The 26,129-nt window shown below is 31.1% G+C and overlaps 1 protein-coding gene across 9 annotated transcripts in view; it reads right to left on the bottom strand.

Annotated features, from left to right (window-relative positions):
* The window catches only part of Shal (Potassium voltage-gated channel protein Shal), a 303,578-nt gene that overhangs the window by 166,994 nt on the left and 110,455 nt on the right, over window positions 1-26,129 (bottom strand). For all 9 annotated transcript variants that reach the window (XR_012756114.1, XR_012756115.1, XR_012756116.1 and 6 more), the window contains exons 2-3: window positions 12,176-12,338; window positions 2,105-2,293 (exon numbers count right to left, since the gene is read on the bottom strand). Coding sequence is in view for 5 of the 9 variants with exons in the window: in XM_075363303.1 (XP_075219418.1) it covers window positions 2,105-2,293; window positions 12,176-12,338 (352 nt within the window). In the remaining 4 variants the exon portion in view is untranslated. The remainder of the gene's footprint in view (window positions 1-2,104; window positions 2,294-12,175; window positions 12,339-26,129) is intronic.

Here is a 26,129-nt window from a genome sequence, read left to right as displayed (position 1 = left end):
TTAGTGGCATTGATGTATTATTTCCCCATCACCTAGTTATTCTTAATCTTTTTTTTCCGATAAAAACTTTTAAAGCGGAAAGGAGAAGAGTAATTTACTATTATATTCAGAAGTATTAAAAAAGTCAAAAGAATTACAGATTATAAAGAATAATTAAAAACATTTTAGAATCTTATGACTGCAACTTCTTTATTAATGAATAAGATTACAAAAAAAGATTATCCACGGCAGATGGGATTTTGTTTTGAAGTGTGAATTAGATCGTAATAAAAAGTTGTTTTAGATTCAGAAACGCTAGTTCCGAGCTCCGAGCTATGTCCTTGGCTAATTACTTGTGTTTCCATAGCAACAACCCTTCTTCCATCAATTGATTCTTACTTTAATAATTCCGTCTACGCTAAACGATTCTCCAAATATTGAGATTACAGTTTTTAATACTCTTGCAATGTTTTAATGGTTTATTTAGAATACATTTTATTTTATCTTTATCGGATTCTTATAAACTTGGATAAGGAACAACCGCATGATTTTTTTTATAAGGAATAACTTGATAAAAGTAATTAAATAAAAATATTATGTCAAATAATTAAACTTTTAATGAAAAAAAAAATTACTAATATATAGGTAAAGGATTCTTTTATCAGTAGGATATTTCAATAGGATTTTTTTTATCAATAGGATTCTTTGTTTCTTAGTCTTTGAAATCATGTTTTTATCCAGAAATTTCGAAATCAACTAGCTGATTTTATTTATATATCGCAAAACTATGATATGATGATACTATGAAAGAATGGAATGTAATATAACTTTTAAAATCAATGTAAAACCGAGGAAGATTTTATTAACGATTTTTATAGCCTGTTAAAAAATATAATATAAAAATTTTCAATATTAAATTAGAGGATTAAATTATTACATAAAGCGGACAATTAAATAATAAAGCTACTAATGGAAGTTATGTATGATAACTCTACTTCCATTTCACATTTCTGTCCAATTTCTATTTGTTTTCATAAATTTTTGTTTAAAATTAAGACAATCGTGCCGATTATGCGTTTACAATATGGGTATAATACAACACAACTTTAAACATTTTTTAGTTTAATTTTAAGAAGTAAGCTTCTTTCTGTTATTGTATGCGTAATTAAAGTATAGTGTTGCTGTAGAAAAATAATCTTACTTCTAGTATACATCGAATTTAAACGTTTTTATGCGTGTATATGATGAAAACGTGAATGTAGTACTTCATGTAGTATGTATGATCTGTTTGAAAATACACATATCACACACATACACACACGCAAGCAGGCACAAAGGAGCTCACTCGAATCCACAAATAAATATTTGTGCTTGTGTGCATGATTGTGCGTGTTGAGTTTAACTTATTTGATAAAAATTACTCGGTAAACATTTGTAACTAAACTATTGTCGTTATATCAAGAGAAGAATCTCGGACAGACATCCTCATGAACAGTAACATCGTTGGGAGTATTTAATACCGAAACGCAAGTCGTTCCTAACCACATTCCCGTGCGCTTCGAAGGAGTTCACTCGTTACTCAGTCGAATCCCTCCTTCTAAGAACCATTGCAATGAAGTAATTCGTCACGGTCGTTTCAACAGCAAAAACTACTACCTGCAACTAATGAACTTTTGATGGATGTCCCCTCTCCAGGATTCTTATCTGGATAATACGACCGTACTAACTAAATAATTGATAATGAGTATGTACTTAATAATAAACTGTTCATATTATACGTTGTGTGTGCTTTCAATGATATCAACGCATTTCGATGACATTCCATCATATTCAGTACTTATACATGTAATTTAGCCTGATACGTGTGTATGAACTACTCTATTTGTGTGAGTGTGCGTGTTTAAATATATGAATGAACGTGTTTGTGTGCATAAAATCTGTAAAAAAAAAATTAAAATAGATTTAAATTAGCATAATTTGTGAACTCTAAAGATCAGAATGGTATAAAATATAAATCTTCTTACACCTTTGTACATACATATCAGATAGATTTTATTTATTGGATCATTTTCTTATTAAAGAATTAATTAATTATAAGAACGAGTATAGGTGGAATGTTACTTACGGTAGTTTTCTCCAGGCACCGAAGTAAATGGTGATGTTGCAGCTCGAATATATCTTCTTCTCTGTAATTTTCATCCATTTCCAGTCCGGATTCTTGTGCAGCTAACCTCGCCTCAGCCGCTTTCTTTTTGCTGACAAAGGCTGCACCCGAAGACGCCTTAGCAATCCTAATACGAGCCAGTCGTGCTTTCTGTAAAAAGAAAAAGGAAATAATAAAATAATTATAACGTATTTGTTGTAGACTATAATATTTAGCTAGCTACTCTATTAATTAAGTTATGAGTAATAGAATTATAATTTTCTCTTCTATCAAACGCTCACACTGCAGTAACGAATGCTATTGCATAAGGCTGCTCCTATATTTTTTAGAGTTGATTACAGGAAGGGAAGGAAGAGCTGAGCTGCCTGAAACAAGTTGCTTGAAACATAGTTTCATTCTGTCACTCGTTCTTACACAGTGGTAGTAGCAAGCGGAAAATAATTTTCTAGTTACTGCCTAAACCGACTATAGAAATTATCTATTGCGCATGAGCAACGCTATGACTTGGTATTGTTGCACTATGTCAATAGGAAGAGGTAGGTGGCTTGTGACTACACTCAATACGTATAGACCGGCCGGTTTGGTCTAGTGGTGAACTCGTCATCGCACATCAGTTGATTTCGAGGTCGAGAGCTCTAAGATTCAAATCCTAGTAAAGGCAGTTACTTTTATATGGATTTGAATACTAGATCCTGGATACCGGTGTTCTTTGGTGGTCGGGTTTCAATTAACCACACATCTCAGGAATGGTCGACCTAAGACTACACTTCATTTACATTCACATATATCATCCTCATTCATCCTCTGAAGTAATACATTACGGTGGTTCTGGAGGCTTTATAGTACAGGGTGTCCCATATAAAACGCAACCCAACCTTATATTGGTAGGTATTGAAATAATAAAAAGGCATGAGTAAATGTAAATGTAATTTTTATTATTTCCATCCATTACCTTACATTTAGAGTAAATGTTGGAAGTGGCCGCCATCTTCTTGAATACAAGCTTCAATTCTTTTTACAGCGTTTCTTGCAACTTTTTTCAACGTTTGTGGCTGGATATTTAATACAGCTTGTTCAATATTGACTTTCAATTGTTCAAGTGTTCGTGGTTTGTTGCTGTAGGCTTTTTCCTTTAGGTGACCCCATAGAAAATAATCCGCCGCAGTCAAATCTGGAGATGTTGGTGGCCACATGCCTCGACCGATAACACGATTACCAAAGAATTCCTCAACGAAATCAGAAGTTGAACCTGCGTAGTGCGATGTCGCACCGTCATGTTGTAGCCAGCACTGTCTGTCTTCCTCTTCCAAGAGTGCGATGAACTGAAATAAAATATCCTGATATCGTTCTGCATTAATGGTGTATTCGAAAAAAATAGGACCGATTATTTTCTTCCGCGTTATCGCGCATCACACGCCCAACTTCTACGGGTGTAATTGTTTTTCGTGATAAACGTGGGGATTTTCAGCACTCCCAATTCTACTGTTTTGGCTGTTTACGTAGCCATCCAAATGAAACGGTGCTTCATCTGTGAAAAATAACGAATCCATAACATTAATTCCCTCACGCAGAAATCGACGGAACCACTGACAATATTGTAGCCGTTTTTCTTTGTCGGGCTCAAGAAGTCGATGAACCGTTTGAATGCGATAAGGTCGTAATCGTAATCGTAATCGTTTGGTCGCCCGATGAACAGTTGATTTAGACAAATTAATTTCAGCAGACAAACATCTGATCGATTTATTTGGCGAGGCGAGTAATCGGTCTTTGATTTCAGTGACTGTATCTATATTCAACACTGACGCAGATCTTTTGTGTTCCTTGTTATTAACAGAACCGGTCTCTCTAAATTTTGCAACTAACCTTAATACTGATGTTTTGTTAGGAGCTGGTTTATCTGGGTACATATGGCGAAACAAATCTTGCACTGCAACCACAGATTTCGTACTGAAGTACGACTCAACAATGAAAACACGTTCATCTAGCGAAAACACCATCTTGTCTCTAGAATTACACTGAACGTTATGATTGCATTGTTGTTACTATCGGTAGTGTTCTACTGCGTCGCCGCGATGTTCAGATGTTGGACGAGTCCATTTCAGTTACGAGTAGGGGAGTAAGCTTGACTTTTGAAATTTCATGCATGAGTGATTGATGGGTTGCGTTTTATATAGGACACCCTGTAGAGTCAATACGTATACGAAAGTTCGGCTTCCTTCCATCAGAACTGAGCCTTTTGCAGTAAGAAATTCAGCAGCTGGGTGATTCACTTCACAGCCAAAATATTATGAAATGAATTCGACTGGCGCTATAATCGACGAGTTTAGTTCCAGAAGTCATGTTCATAACTTATTTATTTGCTAAAGGGATATAAGTAACTAACGATATTTACATCGACGCATTCGAAAAGGTTCGTATGTATCTGGATTACACATCCAAATTGATTCGAACCTAAAATCATTGAAATTAATATTCAGATCTGTACCTTAACAGTTATATTATTAAAAAAATTTACACGAAATTGTAGGTTGATTGAATTTATCGGTTTCATTATGTGTAAATTAGATTAGTTAAACGTCAATCAAATAACATTAACTTCAGCTATCAGTACTCGCGTGCTATATCGTTGCGAACTAGGGAGTTTTGCAATCAATTTTACTGCACGGTTATTGTTTTATTTGAACAAGAAAATAACATTAAAATTATAACATTTTCATTTTTAATTATTTCTCGCTTTACTAAGCAAGTTGTAGGCCTGAATACAACAATGGTGATTAACGTAAAGCAAATCAAACAAATTATTATTTTGAAAACAGATCTAAGAGATCATGAATGTATATTGATTAAAGTTTTATGAATTTTTAAAATGACCGCTTACAAGAGATATTATTTTATAAAAAATTAAGCATAATATTTAGTTGTTTATATATCGTATACCTTATTCGTAATGATATGTTTTGAACGATAAGGAGGTGTCTGTAAGTAGATTAATGGATTTTAAAAATGGATACATAATGGAACACAGCATCGAATGGGTGGAAAGTGCACAGAACAATGATCTAAATATAAATCAGAGACGTGACGACTCTTATGAATTAGGCTTCTGATTGAATTACTCCAATATATTCAATTCAATGTATTTCAATAATAATCCTTGAACTAGATTTTTAATTGTTTTATTGTCTTAGAAATCCCGATTAATTATATTTCTTGAAAAAATTAACACAGATTTGGACAATTTTAGCACTTGCATAGCGTCACGTTCGGTAACAATACATAGCAATATATATATATATATATATATATACTGCTTATGCAACAGTTAAAACGTGATATCAGCTCAAGTCTATCAAGTGACTGTTATGATCAGACTGTGAAAAGAGGTTCTAGAATGTTACTGACATTTTTTGTGTAAAAGCAATAGTTTGTAAGCATATTTTTTTCAACCGATGGACGTTGTTTGAGACGCAATGTTGACACTGTGATTCGTTATCGATTTATATTTCCCTTTCCCTACTCTCTAAGCGACTGAGAATTGAAGTCAGGCTTAATAATAAGCGTAATTCAATTTTTTTTTCTGTTTCGAAATCTTTGGCAGCATCGATATCGACTTACTACGACATGTAAGCGGTTTCGTAGCAGACATATTTCTATGATAATTATTCTTACCCGTTCTGTTGAAGATGTTTCTCTCTTGTAAATACGTCAGTAACTTGTAAATCAATAATTATATCGATTTACTCCTTTTTAATGTAGTAGTATTTATAATCCACCGATGCAGCCTACGCAGCTTCTATCCTTTCTTATAATCTTTCATTATGTTACTAGGTCTACGTATTTTTTTTAGGATTTGTTGTTTTACGAGCTAAAAATTATTCGATTAGTTTATATATGTATATATATATATATATATATATATATATAGAAGTTAGAAGCCTAAGAGGTGAACAAGCATGGAATATACAAACTAATCGAATAATTTTTATCTGCCAATCGGTTAATTAATTAAAAATATATCTGTTAATACGTAGATTAAACTTTTATTTTAACATGATGTGCAATTTTTTATTATCCGATTCATTTTAGAAATCTCATCATTTCTTTATTTACCGACAAATTAATTTTCAATATGATCCTGTAACATCATGTTTCAAAAGTTTCTATTCTTTTTTTTCTGTCACGAATATTTATCTATCCTCAAGTCTTGTACTCAACATAGGTTTTTTAGAGTTCCTTCCTAATTCCTAAACATAATTGATACTAGCAAACTTTTTTCGTTATGATAGATCGCCTTACTTGTACAGTCCGATTCTCGTATCTCCCTCATTTCGTTCATTTTTTTTGTAATTTTACTGCCTTGTTAACAAATTTGTAGAATATTTTGTTGTCTTATTTAATATTTAATTCTTTATACGTAACATTTTTTTCCTGCCAAATTTCATAAACTTCATTTTATTTATATTTATTATAATAAAGTTTGAATAATTTCGATGCATTCAGTAGTTCTGTTAACGTATTTGAATTTCTGCTAACGAACAATGTTATCAGTGAATGTGATTACAGATATTTGAATCCTTTGTCAAGCTCTTTTACTTTTTTCTGAATAGGAAATCGTCTTCCTTCATTTTTTTACCCTTAAACAGCCATCAGAATTTTATACCGTATGTTTTAAACGGATTTTCTTTAATATTTTTTTTCATTTCATTCTATTCTACGTTATCAAAAGCCTTTTCCAGATTTACAAATGCCTTATATATGGTTTTAGTCTTTTTTAACGTTATCATATGAATTTATCTCGATCTTCTGATTAGGTCAAGGACCAAATGTTCCCTTACTCTTTCTTTTTATTAGCTTCTTCTTTTTTATTAGCCGGCATCTATGGTGCAGAAGATAGCGTCTCAGCCTTTCATCCGGAGGTCCCAGGTTTGAATTCCGGTCAGGCATGGCAGTTTAACACGGTACAAAAATTGTCATTCATCTCATCCTCTGAAGCATTACTATGATTAAAAAAAAGTCTCTTTATTATATAGGAAATTAAAACATTACACTAAGCAGTTGTTTCACCCCTTATGGATCTATAACTAATATTATAATAAGCATATCGAATTCTTGTCAGGAATATAAAAAATCTTTTAATAAAATTTTTAGCGCCAAATAAAAACGTTTAGGACTTACTTTGTTTTCTTTTTCAGCCGGATGAAGAACTAATGAAATCTAGTTAACATCAAATGTAAGGAAAATAGGAATATCTCGAAAAAATATTCAGCTAATTTATAGAGAAAGATTTGGTAAATTTAATCGCTTTCTGTAAACGACTAACTTACAGTATACAATAAAATACAGATCTCTCTCCTACTAAAAATGTTTAAAGTACATTTGTGAAAAAATCAGAGATATAACTAAACCGTGGTTCCTCTGGTAATGACTGGTTGCTATAAGTTTTGTTGAAATTTTTTGTTCAAGTATTGTCATGTCATATATTCTACGATAAACATTTTAACGAAAAAATCTAAAGACGGTACTTTCATATTACATTTCAGAAATATGTAACTCTATATCTTAGAAAGAAAAATGTAAGATATTTATTTAGTTATCATTAATTTTGGGGAAAACAAGATGGACATGGGGAGTGATCGAAGCTATAGTCTTGTCTTTTGGAAATTGTTTTTTGAAAACTGCATGAATAATTAATTACCTTGGTAGGCTAAAACTTTGAATCAAAAATATGGGAGGTTGACAAACGGATAGATATATAATTTTAAGAATATATTTCAAATTCAGAATTAAAGTTAATATTTATTTAAAATTTGTGTATTTTGTAGGTTTTCTTAATTCTATGTTCTTGGCAAGATGATTTATAAAAATTGAGGTGTACCATAATTTCACCAAATCTGGTCTAATCTCGATCATGGAGTCGTACAAGAAAAAAAGACCAAAAATTTATCAGAATAAAAAAATATTCTGAAGAGGATAAAAATTTGCATAAATTTTAAAAATATTTATATTTCATTAAACAGAATTTTTCATTTAATCTTGAAAATAATAGCTTTTCGATGTGTGTGCGTGTGCGCGTGCGCGAGTATAAAAATTACAAATAAAATAATTAATTTTAATTAACTAGTTTTTTTTAAAATCAAATTCAATATAATTTTCTTCCTGGATGTTTGATATCCGATATTCAATTTCTTCATTCGAACATTACACAAGACAGGATTTTTTTGTTTTTAATTTTGTTTCCTTTTATTCATCTTAAGATATCTCTGTTCTATTTAATTTTAATAATTTATAATAGTGTTCTATTGACACTGAAATCCACTTCTATTTGTTTATTACCCGAGGAGTATAATATTATTAGTGTGCTTTCTCTAACCATTTATAAATAAAAATATATAATACTGCAGAATAGAGTTCTTGTTTCTATACTAACGAATTAATCGGACCACTCGGTCTTGTAATTCTGTTTGTGATATCAAATAAGAACAAATATTATAAATATGTGAATAGTATTAAAGAATATAATTTAAAAAAAATATGTACAGGAAATAGATATGGCAGTACGTTAGATCAACCGCTGAGTTCTTTATGTTATTCTGTTTATAAAATTAGATGTTTTCTTCTTATTATCTATGAGAGAGATAGGAGCCAAACAGGATAGAGAATTATTCTATTTAAAATCTTATTTAAGTTTATAAACTAGGGTGCGCTTACTCACAAACGTCACGTTGATATTCATGCCCGAAACGTAGGCTTACACTCGTATAATGTTCAATTGATAGCAGATTTATGTCTGACTTTGACTTCTTTTTAAAAGATGAATAGTACCACATGGAATAATTAACATGCAAACAGCACGCACAAGAGCATTAATGTATCAACACTATTATAATTATTTGCTGTTTGTGGACACTTTTTCTTATGGTAAAACGGCCGGTTAATTCTAAAGGGTTCGGATTTCAGTCGGGGGTATTTTTAATTTTAATTTTGTTATACCTGTATAAAGAACTTCGTCAGGGAAATATTAAGGAAGCTTCAACATAGGAACTTTTAAATCCTTTCAGATCTCCTAGTCTCCCAGTTGAAAGATTGGTAAACGTTTGTTTTTCATTGTATAACTTTTAAAAGTTATAAGAAGATTAAAACACCGATTTTGTTTCAAAATTAAATATTAAATATATATAAACTAATTTTTAAGTGAAATATCGCCTACAAAAAGGTTAAGGGAAATCGATTTAAAGAGGCTGAATTTGTACAATCTCCTAATGATCACATCCATATACATGTGATTAAATGGGTAAACCCCCACTGACATGTTCATCACTAATTCTACAATTTTCCGAATAAGGAAAAAGCTGAAATTTATACAGGTAGTCCTTAAAAATCTTTAGGAAAAGTAAACTAAAATTATTTCAGTTTAACACCGTACTTAAATTAAACACCTGTTGAAAAATGTACCGAGACAGGAAAACTGAAAAAAATTGAAACCTGACAGTTAATTTTCCCCTTCCACGGTTAGTTACCGCTATAAAGGGACTTTTTTTCATTCGCTCCTAAAGGGATGAAAGGCGTTCAATCCGACATAAATATTTAAAGGGGAATTCCACATCGATAGTCGATACTAATAATTTCGATCCCTTAATAGCTAGTAGGCTGAAATTTATCACAATTATTTATAATGAAAATCTTTAGGAAAGAAAAGGAAAAATATATTTTGATTAAAAATCCCTAAAGGCTTGAAGAGAGGAAGTTAAAAAATTTACTATTTTCCACAGAAAAAGAACAAGAAAAAAAAGGGGATTCAGCTTGATCTGGTTCAGTGTGGGTTTTTAAGGATTTTCTTACGTAGGCGCTTAATAAAATTACACCCAAAAAAACGTTTTCAGGGCAAAAGATTGAAAAAAGTCACGGTGTAAAACAAAGCGTAGTCTGCAAAATCCTTACTTCTCCTGTGTTATCAGCTTCTTCGATGAATTTTATTGCTAACAAAATATTTCTTTCTGAGATATATCAGATTTTCCGAACCTTATAACTGCTGAGCTTTGACAAAGCTACGGTGAAATCTCATATATTAATAACGGGTAAAATGTAATAATAACACTAATAATTGTAATCTATTATCTTTATATTAATTTTTAAGATGGATTTACCGGTATAGATTTTGAATCCCGGCAAAGATCTGGAATTCTCTTTGATCTGTCATTCCACCTGTCTTATTTGCCACGTTCAAGTACTTGTGAGTACTTTTTTTTTTTTGAGAAGTTGGAATAACAAGACATGTAAGTAAAGACAATAAATAATTTTTACGTGTCCGTCCAATATTTAACTCGGATATTAAACGAAAATAAACTTATCTCATTCATACAGTTGTTTTTTATTCTAAGCTGTATTTTCTTAGAATATTTCATAATAAAAAAAATCGGCGTAATAAAAAAAAATCGTTTCCGGTCTATGTCCAAGGGACTTCTAAATGTTTTAAAATTTTTAAAGATATAATAAAGCGATAATATTTGGTATAATGAAACAAAAACAAATATTACTTATCAAATTTTTGAAAAACTCTTTCTAAAATGTATAGGATTATAATTTAGGAATATAACTTTTTCGTGGCGTACAAATATGTGCAAATATTCAACCATCTTCTGGCAAAACTGTTCAAAAACAATTACTTTTTTACTTGCTTTTCTTTAACTCACAATGCTTTTTTCATGTTTGTCTTCAAATCTTGCATCCTTAATTTAACATACTTCCTGATATAGCCTAATGATGAGTTACTAAGGTCGGGTGTCAATACAATATTTCACCATTACTTTTGCACACATCCCTCCGTACGGGGGTAAATTAAGGGTATGGGTGTATAAAATTGAAAAATCTGCAAAACGGCTATGCGGGTTTTTTGTGGTCGCAAATGATAAATCCGATAGCTGTCTGACATAAAAAATTACAAAAACTTGGTATGGGAGTTTTTGTGGTTTCGAATTTAACATTTCATCACTCATATATATATATATATATATATATATATATATAAACATATATTTATTGCAATCGTATTTTTTAAATTCAAACCCTAGATTTTGTCGGGAGATAGCTTTTCTTTCAGGATATATATATATATACTTATATACTTCTGTATATATATATATACAGAAGTAATAGATATATAAATATTTAAATAAATACATTTATAATACATATCTAAACAATCTAATAAACCTACTAATTAAACATTTCACTTACAATGTTTTTTTAACTCACAATATAAAAAGCAAGTTTTTAAAAATTTACTTCAAACTTTACATTATCGGTTACCATTTTTATTTTTTTCAATATTGATCGGAGAGACCAATGCGATATTACTTTTTTTGTAATTAACTATAATTAATTTTTTTTTATTATTTCATTAAAAGAATAAATATATATAATTAATAAATAATTTTTATATGTTTTTGTGTTTAAATAAAAAATTGGATTGTAATTTCTGTATTTTCTTTTATTTATTGAGTTGTAAAGAGAACCGTTTGCGTCCTACTACTCTTTATTTTATCAGAGTAACGATAGATTCTAATGGTTGGGAACTTAGCTTCAATAAACCCGAGATTAAAAAGAAAAATAACGTTCGACACTGAAAAATACAGGAGTAATCACATTTGTTTAGATTAAGGCTACCGATTCAATTCTTTAATTCTCCTTCTTTCAAAAGATGATAGCAGTTTAGTAGAAATCATCGGCGACAAAGGCACAAATAGAGATCGAGTGAGTGATGATTCGATCGATGTTACTTCAGGAGAGTGGTGGCTTTTTCTGATTACGACCGAAAGTGATAAAGTACCTGAAATAAAAGCTATCTCCCGACAGAATCTAGGGGTTGAATTTAAAAAATGCGATTGCAATATTTTTTACCAAAATTAGAGAATGCTGAGAAAAGCGAAACGGTTTGATTATACTAAAAATTATACTGCGATTTTCCGCGGTATATCTCCTACTATTAATGTTGATCTTAGTTTTAGTCAGTAATGCTGTACAACAAATTCTTACCCTTTGTGCTTTTCTTTTGTCAGCTCGCTGGTTCTGATGATATATACGGCTGAAGTTGGAGACAATAACTGGAACAGGCAAAGCTATCACCAACACTCCACTCAGCGAACAAACACCACCGACTATTTTACCGGCGATCGTCTCCGGCACCATATCTCCGTACCTGAAACATATCGTACCCGTAATAATTGTACGATTTTATAAAACTTTTCACTTACATTACTAAATAATGAAATTGAAAATCGCGCCACCAGTACCCAAGAAAATGATTAAAGAAACAGCTTTATTGCAATTTAAAAAAATTGAAGTTTTCTAAACGTGTTAGTGACTATATTCTAATGGGATTCAGGAGCCGTGCCATTTTTCTCACTTCTTTAAAATAAAATATAATTTATAAACAAAAAAAAGAAAAGCGACGACCAGAGCAACGTTAACCGTGTATTATTATCTGTTCATTTAAATTACAATAATTATTTCTAAATAGCGTTAAATTCACAATAATTTCTTTATGACTGATTCAATAATAACAGTAAATCATCTCTAATTTTTTAACTTAAAAAATAATTTACGAGTAAAACTTCTACTTACCCCACAGCGTGTACATTTGTTTTTTTCTAAAATGAAACTATTCTGAAACTGATCGCTTCAAATATTTGTATTGAAAAAAAATTAATATGCAATTAATTATCAACAATTAATTTTTTAATTCAGAAACTAAGAATACTCGTTGCACTGGGTGCTGTTCGGAATGATTATTTTATTTTTTTCTACTAACGTACGCGTACATTTATTATAGGGGTTAATTTTCTGTGATAATCCGGTCTCTGATGATAAGATATTTTGTTGCAGAAGAATTAATAATTATTTTTGAGTCGCAGTATAACGATCGGTGTAAACTCCTACATTAGTGATACCGAGTCGCATCATTATAGTAAGAGTATATCCTGTTAATTACTTTGTTCATAAGAAAGAAGCGAGTAACTTTGAAAGAGTTTCTAGTTTCCGGTCAAATTTCAAAAAGAAAAAAAATTCTTCCTCGGGACGGTTAAGCAAGATGCAAAATAACTTTAAGAGCATAATCTTGAAGCTTTTTAATATTCTCCGTGTATGTTGGAACGAGGCGATTACAGATTTTATATATTTAAAATGTGCTTTTGTAAAACAACCCTTTTTATTCTGTAAATGAATTGTTGAATTGTAAAGTAACCGTGGTTTGGCACTCGGAAGGCTGTAGTTATATTAATAACAGTGTGTCGAGTTTCTAAATTAATTTAATATTTTAATCGCGTGGTTTTTTTTTATGTTTACGGTTTATATATTTTGTTTATGTTTGTTTCATTCATTAATTACACGAAAAATAGCGATATGTGTGTAATGTGTTTACGTTATTTACGATATCATATATGTGATTACATGATTTTTTTAAAAGTAAATCATTAACCTGCAGACATGTAAGTATATACACCAAGTTTACGATGTATAGAAGAATCTCTAGCGTGAATTTCTGTCGTTCAAAAATGATAAGTGTATAAATTACCAAACGGTTTACTCTTTTATACCACGTTAAACTATTTCAGATACCGAAAACTTCTAACAGGTTGTAAAAAAAGAAAAGGTTTTTCTTATTTACCATATGTTATCCATCGGTTACATCGAGTATAATGTTATATTTTTGTATGACGTATAACCATAAGTTAAGTTTTTATTTTTAATATTATTATACAACTTTTAATGAAAACTATAAATCTTTATCAATAATTTTTCATATTTTAAATACATGTGCCGAGTAATTTTAGTTGATTTTCATTTTTATAGATTACAAAGAAATAACGTTTTCAGTGATTTATAACTTTTTTCTACCATATGTGACAGATTTTTTGTTTATTATTAAAATTGTCCCTTCAATAGTAAAAAACAATTCAAAAAAAAAAAATAGAATAATAGAGATTGCAATCATGTAACATAAAATAATTTTAAAAAACTTCTCAAAATACAAAATAATGAGTTATATGCAAAATTTTAACTCTCTATGGGACTGAAAAATCTGTTAGATCGTTTCATTTACAGTAAATTTTTTTGCTGAACACAATAATCAAACGTAAAACAGATAGTGCAGCCTACCAAATTTGCCCTCGCTATTAATAACTACTGTGTTATATAAAAGAAAGAAATTGTTTTTCTTATAACATATGGTCGCTCCCTAATATTTTGTCTCTTTGTAAAACAGATATTTCATCATTGCTTTCTAAATAAAATAAGAAATAATTAATCAGGTATTTCAGATAAAACTGTACTAAAGTTACAAATAGGCTTTAAAGAGGAAATTGATATTGTAATTTTTATATCGATTTATACCAATTTAATAAATTGAATTAATTTAATTTTTTTATACTGATTTATATACTATATATATATATATTCCATATATAAAATTTCCTTGTAGACCAGTGTATGCTTCAGTATTCTAGTGTCTTGGACATATTGAAGTGATCACACCCACTTAGGAATCATTTCGCTGTACAATACGCGAATATACAATTGAAGTTGAAAGTAAGGGCCCTCAGAATATCGTATCACAAAATTTCCCTTCACTATTTTTACACGTACGATGTACTTTACGAATTTAACATGTTATTTCTTTATCAATTTTTTTCACATCGGTGTAATAAAGAAGACAAGTGAAAAGTTATTACTAACTGCGAAAACATTTTAATTAATATATCAAAATTTATTTGAAAAAAGAAAACATATTTTCCTTTAAAAATGACTTAATGCTTGTTTTAAACGTTTAACATACGATTTTTATGTTTTATGGCAATTTGTGATCATTTTATGGAGAATAATATAAAAAATCCTTTTTAGTTTTTTTTTTTGTAAAAGTCAGGTAATGTGAAGGATAATGAAACATATTTCTATTTATTTATTTTATAATTCCACAAACGTATAACTTTGTGTATCGAATATTCTAAATACAAATATAATTATAATCTACACTAATGTATACAAATGACAATGTAAAATTAAATATTTATATATATATATATATATATACTATACTCGTATTTTCCTTTTATGCATTAGTAATAACTGAATCATTCCTTATTTGTGAAACTGAGAGAAAATCACCGCATCGACTTCAATTATTGATCGCTGTTTTAAACAAAGTAGTCCCTGAATGTCCCAAAAATAATTATTATAATTTTTTTTTTTTTTAGGTAAACTAGAGAAAAAAGTATTAATTTATCACTGTGACCGTTGTGATTACTTACAGTACAAGAAACAATAACAGTATATTATTAGAGCATTAATCCATTACGAAAAATTCCTTTCATGCCTGTAATTTTATAAATTCGTATCAAAATTTAATGAAAAAATTGAATTCTTGGCATTTATTGGCCAATTAAAAGCTAAATTTTCTTCTTCTAAAAGAACTTATTTAGAAGACTATTTTTAAACTTCAAAGCCAGATAGGTTGGAGAATATAGGATTATGAAAATCGGTTGCTATAGACGACACCACTCATTAATAACGTAATTATAAACCTATTATAGAGTTTTTAATAATTCTAATACCGATAAAATATAGTGACAGTGAGTTGTTGAGCTCAACCGACTAAGACTGTCATCATCACTTTACGTGAAATATTTTTGTAAATATTTTAATTATAAAACCTATACAATTTTTAACCGATACCGATTAAGTGTTTACTTACCTACGATACCCAGTATGCTCTAGTATTTATCGTTATGTAAATTAATTTTGTATGTTTTATCCGATAAACTACATATTATAATGAAACTTCCAGTATTATCGTATGTAATACCCTATAAGTACATACTGTTTTCAATAACGGTTAAATTCATCGATAAAAAGATTCTGTTACTGAACCGATAAGAATTATACCGGTAACCCATAACAGCTTTTGTATTAGATTTTGTCGACTGTACTAGCATTCTTTCGTGGGTATCTTTTTTTTGAGTCATGGGGGCATCAACGTCTAAGGTCATTAGCCCTCGTTACATTGTTTTAAAAACAAATAAAATAAAAGGAAAAAATCACCTTTAAGATCGTCAGATTAAGGATGGGTGTGTAGGGCTCTTAATTTTTTTCAAAACGCCTATTAAACAGAACCATGGAATATTAAATAAAACAAGCCCACATATCACGTACAGAGTCCTGTAAAGACCCCTGACATTTACATAAAAATATTTAAAAAAATTAAAACGTAAACATAAAACACACATTCAAACAAATTACACAAAAAAGTCAAAACAATATCATGTAATTTTGAGCTCCTTGTGTTGAGGTGTAAAGACCTTCATACAGGGGATTCTCTGTCAGACAACACTTACTAACTACTGTCGAAGAGTTGCTACAAACGCGTTAGTAATCCGCTGGCTTCTAGGTAAGCAACTATTTTTCTTTCTTTGCCGTTTTCTAAATCATTAGCGATATCTTTTCTTAGTCCGTACCTCTTTCTGAGGTTTTTATATATTGTATATCTTCCAGTAGATGCTTAACAAGAAGCGGTTTGTCACATACGCTGCTCATCGGTCTTTCTTTGCCGGTTAACAGACATGAATTTATAATTCATATGTGACCGATTCTGAGTCTAGTCACCGCCGCTTGTTCCCGGCGAGTCAGTTTCGCATCGCTCTTCAATTTATAACAAGTAATTTTAATCGCATTTAATCGTTTCCATTCATTACTCCACGCATTTCTGATAATCTTTGTCAGACAATTTTTAACGTCTGTCACTCGAATAGGAATCATTACCGTTTTCTGACAAATTGTTGCCCTTCTGGCAGCTTCGTCAGCGGTTTCATTTCCTGAAATACCAGCATGCCCTGGAATCTGTATTAATACACATCGCCGTCCCATTCGGTTTAATACATACAGAATGGACAGGATTTTTGCCATAAGAACATTCTCAATATATTTTTTCCGAGTAATATATATATATATATAGAGCATCCAACACTATGTTCCGTGGGTATAATTATTTTAGCTTTTATCTCTAATAGTATATATTGTTTTTTATACAATTATACATATCATTTAAAGAAAACATAATAATGTTTATTTTTTATGCTGTTTTTAACATCCGGATTCAGACAATTGCGTCTTCAATTTAAGTATTCTCTATTCACTTCGAATTTCATCGAGTTTTCCGAGATAAATTGAATCTTAACTTTGAAGCATAAGACATTTATCAGTGTTTTAGGTTTTTTTTTTCTTACGAATAGAAGCTAAAAAATGAACTTGTTAAAATAAAAATTATACAGCAAATTAGATTTTCTTAAACAGTAAAAATACAATTAATCAGAGTTATATACCGTAATTAATTGGCCGTGAAACGTAAATTATTATTGACTGAAATAATTATATATCGTTTTATAAATACGTAATAAACTTTTTTCTTAATTTTAAAAAGTATGTCGATAAACTAATGCCATAAATAATTTAATTGCTAGAAAGTCTTGCTAAGACAAAGCAATTCCGTTTATTAATTTCTTTTAATTAGATTTAAAAAATAATGGGATTAATAATTTATTAACGGGTAATTTTGAAGAAGGTATTAATAATATGAACGTAAACCAATATTTTAAATAAAACTGACTATTTATATATCCAGGGTATTTATTTATTATCTGCTCTACATTTTATCGTAAATCCGTCATTCCTAATTACAGTGGTTCGTCACGGCCACAGAAATTGACCATTGTTTTATTACAGTTAGACATAGCGTCTATGTATTATAATTTTTTTTTTACTTCTGAACTTTTCGCCCTGACATCTTTATTTCTTTTTTCTATTTAAATTCATTTTATCTTTGCTTAATAGTAATATGAAGCTCATTTTAATGATCGGCAGTAGACAAGGAAGAATCAATAATTTGATATCGAAACTTTACACGCGGCAAGAACGATCTCTATTACCAGAAACACAGTGCTTTGATAGTAATACCCGCCTACTGGTCGCACAACCCTTGATCGTTCTAAAATACTCGACTGTTCTGTCTCAAATTTTCCGGAACGTTCGGAGGAAGGTTCTAATTAGTACGAACTATCTTTGTCCAGTCCCGTAATAATCAGTAATATAGAATAATTAAATGCTTATTTATTAACATTTACTTGTTAAAGTAAATGTTAAAAAATAAGCATATATAATAAATAAGCTTATTTATTAACATTTACTTGTTAAAGTAAATGTTAAAAAATAAGCATATATAATAAATAAGCATAACGCTATAGCTTTAAAAGGAAAGTATTGCAATCGGTCCGATTTGGGAATATGCGGTGGTTTACACCGGATCTTGACGTTTTGACACCTAAGGAACCCAAAAAACCGGAGAAACTTTTCTGGATATTCGTATGTACGTGTGTGTGTACGGTCTTGCACTCCTTATATTTCCAGAACTGCTGAACCGATTTTGACCAAACTGTATCAGATTTCTTCTATATATAGGGCATTGATGCCTTATATATAGAATCGTACCTGAATAAACAGCATGCCTTGTAAAAGCTCCTTATTTTAGTAAATAATTGTACAAGATAATATAACACAAAGAAATATTCATAATTAATGAGTAAGTTGGGGAACAGAAACGATTCTATAAAAGACTTTTTTCGAATTATATTTCTCTAAATAATTTTAAAATAATCCGTTTTCCGATTAAAAAAACATGGTAAATTTTACAGCAGAAAATCTTTGTTTAAATTTCAAAAAATTATTTATAAAACGATTTTGGATATATTTTTGAAATTATTTTTGCGTAAAGTATATCGGTTAACATACATAATCCAGTGCAAAAAAAAGAAACACAGATAGTTTGTGTTATTAGGGCTAGGTTTAACAGACAGCCGAATTTAATTCAACATCATTGTAAGGATAAATCATCATGTGGTCATCTGCCCCCAAGACCGGTTCTTTTTACCATGTCCGTCTCCATAATATTTTATTTCCGGCTAATCTTTTAAGATCCTGACAACTCTCATTTCCTTTTAAATTACACTTTTTAGCCTCTCTTTTTTTACATTTTCTACTGATTTTACCGATTCTTCTCCTTTCTTGATATGTCTCCACTGGTTTATTAATAACAATAATCAATAATCTGTTCTATTATTATTCTTTTCAAGGTGAAAGCTCTGCCTTTTTAGGAAAATAATTTCCATTTAGTATAATTTTTAAAGGTGAAATTAGAAATTATTAATTTTAATTTTATTTATTTATGTTTTCTATCAATTCAAGTAATAATAAGTTTGTTACGTTATCATACGTTCAAGAATTTCATTATGTAAAAGAAAAAGGGGGAAATTTGTCTTATCGATATAAAAATATACGGAATAAGTAAATCTTGAGTGCTGAACGGCGTAAAAGTCGGTACTTGTAAAACTAGATAGCTACGGTGAAGTGAGCAGTACGGTTTGATGTTTGTCCCTTTGCAACAACATTTCCAGCTTCTTGAATTTTTTAAACGAAATTATACGTTATTTTAGTGTTCTATAGATAGATTTTATCGCTATACATAATATTATTTATAAAAGTATTCAATATTGTTTTAAATTTATCAAATAATTAAAACATTTGTCATAATATACATTAAATACTCTAAAAAACAGTGAGGATTATTTATTTAGTTCATCATCAAATGATGTTCTGCCTGTTGGCAGGTCCTTGGCACCACCAGTGTCTCCATCTGTTTCTGTCCCATGATTTCCTTTTCGTCTCATGATAGTCTTCACTACCCTTTACGACATTTATTAATTTTAGCTTCTTCCTCTTTCTCTTTTTTCACCTTCTTCGGAGCCTTCAAGAACTGCACTTATTATAATTTCTTTTCCCCTAAATATACGTCCGATCTAGTTTCGTTTCCTTCTTCTGATAGTCACCAATATTGTTCTATCTTCATTTATCCTTCTTAATACGTCTATGTTACTTACTCTATCCATTCATTTTATCTTCTCCATCCCCCTCCAGACCCACGTCTAAGATGCCTCGAACTTATTTTTTCCTTTTTCTCCAGTGCCCATGTTTCATTGCCGTAAAAAAGTATTCTCCAAACACAGCATTTTACCAATATTTTCCTCAAGTTCATATTATTTTAGATAATAAAGTTCATATCCATATTCAAAGTTCAGATCCATATTATGGCAGAGTAGTTTTTCTTTCAAAAAAGATAATTCATTATTCAATCTGATAGATAGCTCTATTATATTCTCCTTCTTTTATATTTATTCTTTCTTCCATTTTTTTTGTATCGTTTCTTGTGTTACCCAAGGTTTCTTTGCCCAGATGCTTTCATAAAAACCGATTCCTCTTTCTGCAGCTTCCCTCACAAATGATCTTATCCTTGACCACATTTTTTCTCCTGGTTTATTTTCCCTTTAACCTTGAGTAACTGCCTTTGTCATCATTTCACCCACTTTTACTCCCCCTATGTCCTCTACATTCCATTTCTTCACATATATTGCAGTTTGAATTTTTATTAATCTTATTTTCATTTCCATCATTAACAGAATGTAATCACTTCCTGTGTCGGGTCCTGGAAGCCCATTTACTTCTTAACAGCATTCCTGTATGTATTTTCAACCAAAACATGATCTATCTGAAAGCAAGATCAATCTGCTGGTTTTGTTTGGGTATATTTTCTTCAACTATGATTCTTAAAAAACGTATTGGTAATGAACAAATCCTTCTCTCGGCAAAAATCAACCACCATATGAAAGAGAAGAGTCTTCTATTTTGTTTTGTGTTCTCAATTTTTACTTGCCCACTGTTTTTCCATCTTCATCTTCTCCCACAACTGCATTCCAGTCCCCCATAATTATTTAGCAGTAGTCCTGTTCATTTTCTAATGACTCCTCAGTTTTATTCTACATCTTTTCCAACAACTTCATCCTTATACTCTGACGCTGGCATGTATACCTGAACTATTATTAGGTCTTTTGGCAGCATTCCAGTCCTAAAGCCACATAAATTACATTTTGTACCTTTCTTACTACACTGTGTCTTACAGCTATTCCTACTCCGTTTTTTATCTTTCAATTCCTGAGTAATATAAGGTAACTTCACCACTTCTGAACTCTCCTCTTCCCTCTCACGTAAGTTTGCTTATCCCTACTATATCTGTTATATTTTTTTTATTTTTCTCTTCAAGTTTGCCAACTTACCTGACGGTAATAATATTGTCACATTCCATGCACCTATTCTCACTGTTTTTTTTTTTCTATGACACTCCTTCTGCTGTTTCCCTTGGAGATCTGAATGAGAAGTCATTTTATCTCCAGAATATTTAACAAAAGAAGACATGGTGCCTGACTAGGAAAAATTAATACCATAGTATTCCTTTTCTTTCTGTATCCTAATTCCGTTGACTTCCTATTAAAGTTTCTTCCGTCCTTGAGGGCGATTTCTCACCCCCGCGGCAGTAAAGTGCCCCAAACCCCTACCGCTCATCCACTCTCCGAAGAGGCCGTTGGCACTTATCCCAGGCAGGAGCTCCTTATCCCAAGAGCTGTTTGGTCCCTTCATTCGTTTTTTTTCGGAGCAGGGTAAACCTTTTATAGACACTATGTGGTCTTATATCCCATAGTAGTGTAGAACCTTTCCTTGCGGTCGTGCCCACTAAAACCACTCCTCTCTACGACATGGGATGCCGAGCCCATCTTATGGTACCCATCATATGGTATTAATACAGCACCTCATCTCCTTGTCCTCCATCTCCGCCTCCATTATAGACCCCACTCCTCGAACTTATCGGAATCCAACTTTTTTTTTTAACTTCCATCTCTTGGGGCCGATGACCTGCCCCATGGGAGACTCAGAGGTAGTTATTCACATCTTCCTCCAGCTTGGTTAGGATGATCTTAACCAGCATCGTGGACACCGCGTACTTCAATCGTTCGGTCTGTAATATAGTTCCAGTGATATTCTCTGAGATAAGCACGCCGAATTGTCTTCTTCATGCTTCCCTATGCTGCAGAAACCGATCGCAAACTAACACCGTGTCCTCCACCCCGCAGTAATCGCAGTTCGTGGAGGGTCTCAGCGTCCGAGCGCACAAGTGTGCCTTGAAACATCAATGACAGACAAGGAACTGGGTCAGTTTGTACCCTAATTCCCCGTGTTTTCGACATAGCCATCTCTGAAGGTCCGGGATCAGTTGGTAGGTCCATATACCTTTTGTCGACTGATCCCGACTCTCCTGCCATCTGCGGACAAGCGATGCCTCCGCATCCGCCTTACCCACTACTCTGTACATCTCCTTACTCTTTCAAACGAGGAGATCCAGGGATGAAAATCCGGCCACTACGTCGGCGTCATCGCCTGAGATGGTCCTGCATCCGCAGCATACTGGAAGGGAGACAGTCCTGTGCACTCAGCTAAGAATTGAGCGGACTCTCCCCTTTGCAGCGCGACGGACCAGATTGGGGCTCCATACAGTACTTATCAGAGTACCACCTGAGACAAAGACACACCGCTTCAATGTGCGGGGATCCCCGATGTTGACCATTATCCGACCGATCGCGCAGCCGTTCTTTCGGCTTTGGTCGACACTTTTTCTATGTGCCTCTGCAACGTGGGGTTCTCATCTATCCACACCCAGAGGTATTTTATTGCAGGGGTAGTATAAACTACTGAGATACCGACCCTAAATGAAATCGGAGTCAGCTTACGCCTACCCGAGAATAAGATCAATTGGGTCTTCTCTGGTGAAAGCTAAAGCCCGATCGTCGTGAAAAAAATAATGTTTATCGCTTCGTCTTCAGAGTTCTTCACCAAATCTAACATGAAACCGAATTTTATAATTAATGAAGTGATTTCTCATTCGTAGACTATCCGTTATTTTTGTTTGTTGCAGTAAAATGTCCTTTTAATTGAGCAAATATATACTTCTGAAAGCAATAATGCAATAAACTAACACCGATCTATTTTGGATTATTATTTTGGATTATTTTGCTATTATTTTAAAGTTTTTTTTAACCTTTTTTCTATATAGAGAATCATTATTTAAATTGAAATTTTGGAGTACAGTTTTAGTAGCGAGGTAGAGAAATAGCAAAATTTATGATTTTATGGAAAAAGAAGCCGACAAAAAATTTTTGAATATTCCGAAGACAAAGACAAGAGAAACCTCCCATCCCAAGGTGTGTTAATGAAGTAAATTTTAAGAATGAACAATTACCTTCCTTGTTACAATCGTAATGTGAAGTGTATTAATAGTGTAGTGGAGATATTACGTAAGGCATCATATGGTTGACCCTATGATAACGATATACAATAAAAGCGTAAAGTAACGTGTTATTACATAGACGTATACGTAATGTGTAAGTATAATACAAGTAAATTGTAACAATTCAAAAACGTAGGTGCGTTTTGACACGAGTAATAACTCGTGTCTACCACTCGGAGTGGTAGAAGGAGATCCTAGCTTACCGCTGGTTGCAGTAAAAACATTCAATGTAAAGAATGTATCAGAATTTGGAAATTAAAGACAGTTATTCAACAAAAACAAGTACAAAAATTTCTACTTTCTTAATACAAATTTTTATTGATTCTTAATAAACACATAATTGATTTTGTGTTTTTAGAACAGATAATTTTTTTCCACGTAAGCAAGAATAGATTAGAATCGTTTCGGTATAAAAATATGTATATATACATATTTTCAATATACTGAGTATCGCTATCATTATTTAAGCGGGTATAATGTATTTTTAAATGCATAATTCTTTTCAGAAATGTCCGTACATTTTTATCTACTTGCCTTTAATGAACTTTGTTTTTTTATAAATACTGTAAAGTTTGATAACATTTTAAAGGTTTTATTGAAACCGGTTACTTATTTTCTATAATTGAAAGTTAAAAATGTTCAGGTTTCCATTTTTTCACTTCATCTGAAAATTGTTTTACAAATTATACTATTATTTACTTTCATTGAAGCAAGACGGGACAGTAGATAATTGTATAATATTAAATATAACATCAAAACAAAATTTTAAGAAAATGCATAGAAATAAAAGCCCAAATTAGTTAATTGTACCTGTATTCCTTGAATTTCGAATATCCGAGATGCTCATAATTCTTCCATAACTCTTATACAAACCTCGATCATAATCACGAAAGGAAACGTAAAAGTTTCTTACTACCCGTAGTATGACCTTAAATAATTAATGATTCTTTTCCTAAACTAAACGATACGCGACATGTTATATCACAGTTCCAGTTTCAATTTTATGAATTTATTACATTCGTATTTTCTGTAATCGTTTTGTAAGTTAAACACTAAAATAAATTCGATCATTTTATATAACATTACATGTCTAATAGAAAAAAATCTAAAACATTTTTATTATTTTTTTAATACAAATAAATAATCAGAAAAACATTCCACATGAAAAATTAATCGCGTTAACGAGTAAACAGATATTTTATACGAACCATCTGATGAAAAAACAGTATTAATTATTCGTTATGATTATATGATGTCGGACAGTATAGTAAAATGCTTATTTACCATAACAAGCAATCTCTGCAATGCATATTAATACAGATTTTTATTCACTAAAATAAAATTAGTATCACTTAAACGAGAGCGTTTAAAAACGCGAAAGTAGTAAACGCAAGCGTGTAAAACGCTAGCTGTTTGAGTGTTTTCCATAGTTACTTATAGTACAAAAAAGGTTTATAGTGCAAAAAAGCAGTTGTTCTTTTTGTTTCGACTATCTTTTTACCATAGTTAATCCAACTTTCCAACGATACATTAAAATTATTAATTTAATAATTTATTACCGATTATGAACACTGAGAAATAAAGTTGAAAACAAGATTTTTTTAACGAAAGTTACTTTTCTAAAATCGCTCTGCAAGTAGTGTGTTACAGGTAATATAAATATTTTACAGGTAATATTCCTCCTTTTAAGAAGTGTCGGTGGGAAATATTTCTTAATACTGAATTTCTGAACTTTTAGTACAATTCATTAAAAAGAATTACCAAAACCGGGTTTCATGACTGGATCCATACATTCACACCCAAACAGATCTATTTAAACGAGATGTTTTCCATTTTTTATTTTCTAGAAATTTATATTTTGATAATCCTAAGATTATAAGACCTTTTTCTTACCTATAGGTAATAGTCGCGCGTAAGTAGAGTTTTTAAAAAATAATCTTGATCTATATTTTAGATCCGTTTAATTAAGCTCCAAATAAGCAGTATTCTGCTTTAAAAAAAATTATTGAGAGGTTAACATTACACACATCATTGACCAAAGCATCCTTCTCTTAATCTCAGACTTAGGCCTGTTCAAGTATTATATATATGTCAGACAGTTTTTTCGAGTACGTGATGTACAAAAAAAAAACGATTAACTTACAAAAATTAAATTTTATTCTATAATTCTAATGTCATGTAACATTATAAAACGGCAAAATTTTTATTCTTGCAAAACTGAAATGATATTAATTTCTAAAAAATCATGAACAAATAATACTTTTTTAATAATCAATTGATACTCGATTGCTCTTTATAAAATTATTACGAAAAAAGCAAAGAAAAAGAAGATTAATCTACAAATAACCTCTTGTTCCTTCTGTATATAGTATAGGCTATACGCTTGCGTTTGCTTGTGATGAAAATATACAGCAAAACCTGAATTAACGGAATCTTGTCTACAACGGAAAATTTCCCTGGTCCCGTGAATTTTAGATCAAAGATATGATGTTAATTTTTCCTGAAATAACAGAAACCTGACTGACTCGGAAACGGAAAAAATCTCACGAGTAACGGAAACGTTTTTTGAGAATCGCATAGAGAACTGTAATTTATGCAAAAAAATACATATTCTCGTTTAATGCTATACATAAAGTAAAGTACTAAATTTTCCCACGATATAAAGTAAATACGTATACTGTACAGTACTATACACACTTTTCTTTTTTCCTGTTTAGC

Source organism: Lycorma delicatula, chromosome 4, assembly GCF_047948215.1.
Source record: "Lycorma delicatula isolate Av1 chromosome 4, ASM4794821v1, whole genome shotgun sequence".
NCBI lineage: Eukaryota > Metazoa > Arthropoda > Insecta > Hemiptera > Fulgoridae > Lycorma > Lycorma delicatula.
Note: the sequence above shows the minus strand (reverse complement) of the source record. Positions and strands in the feature narration are given on the sequence as shown.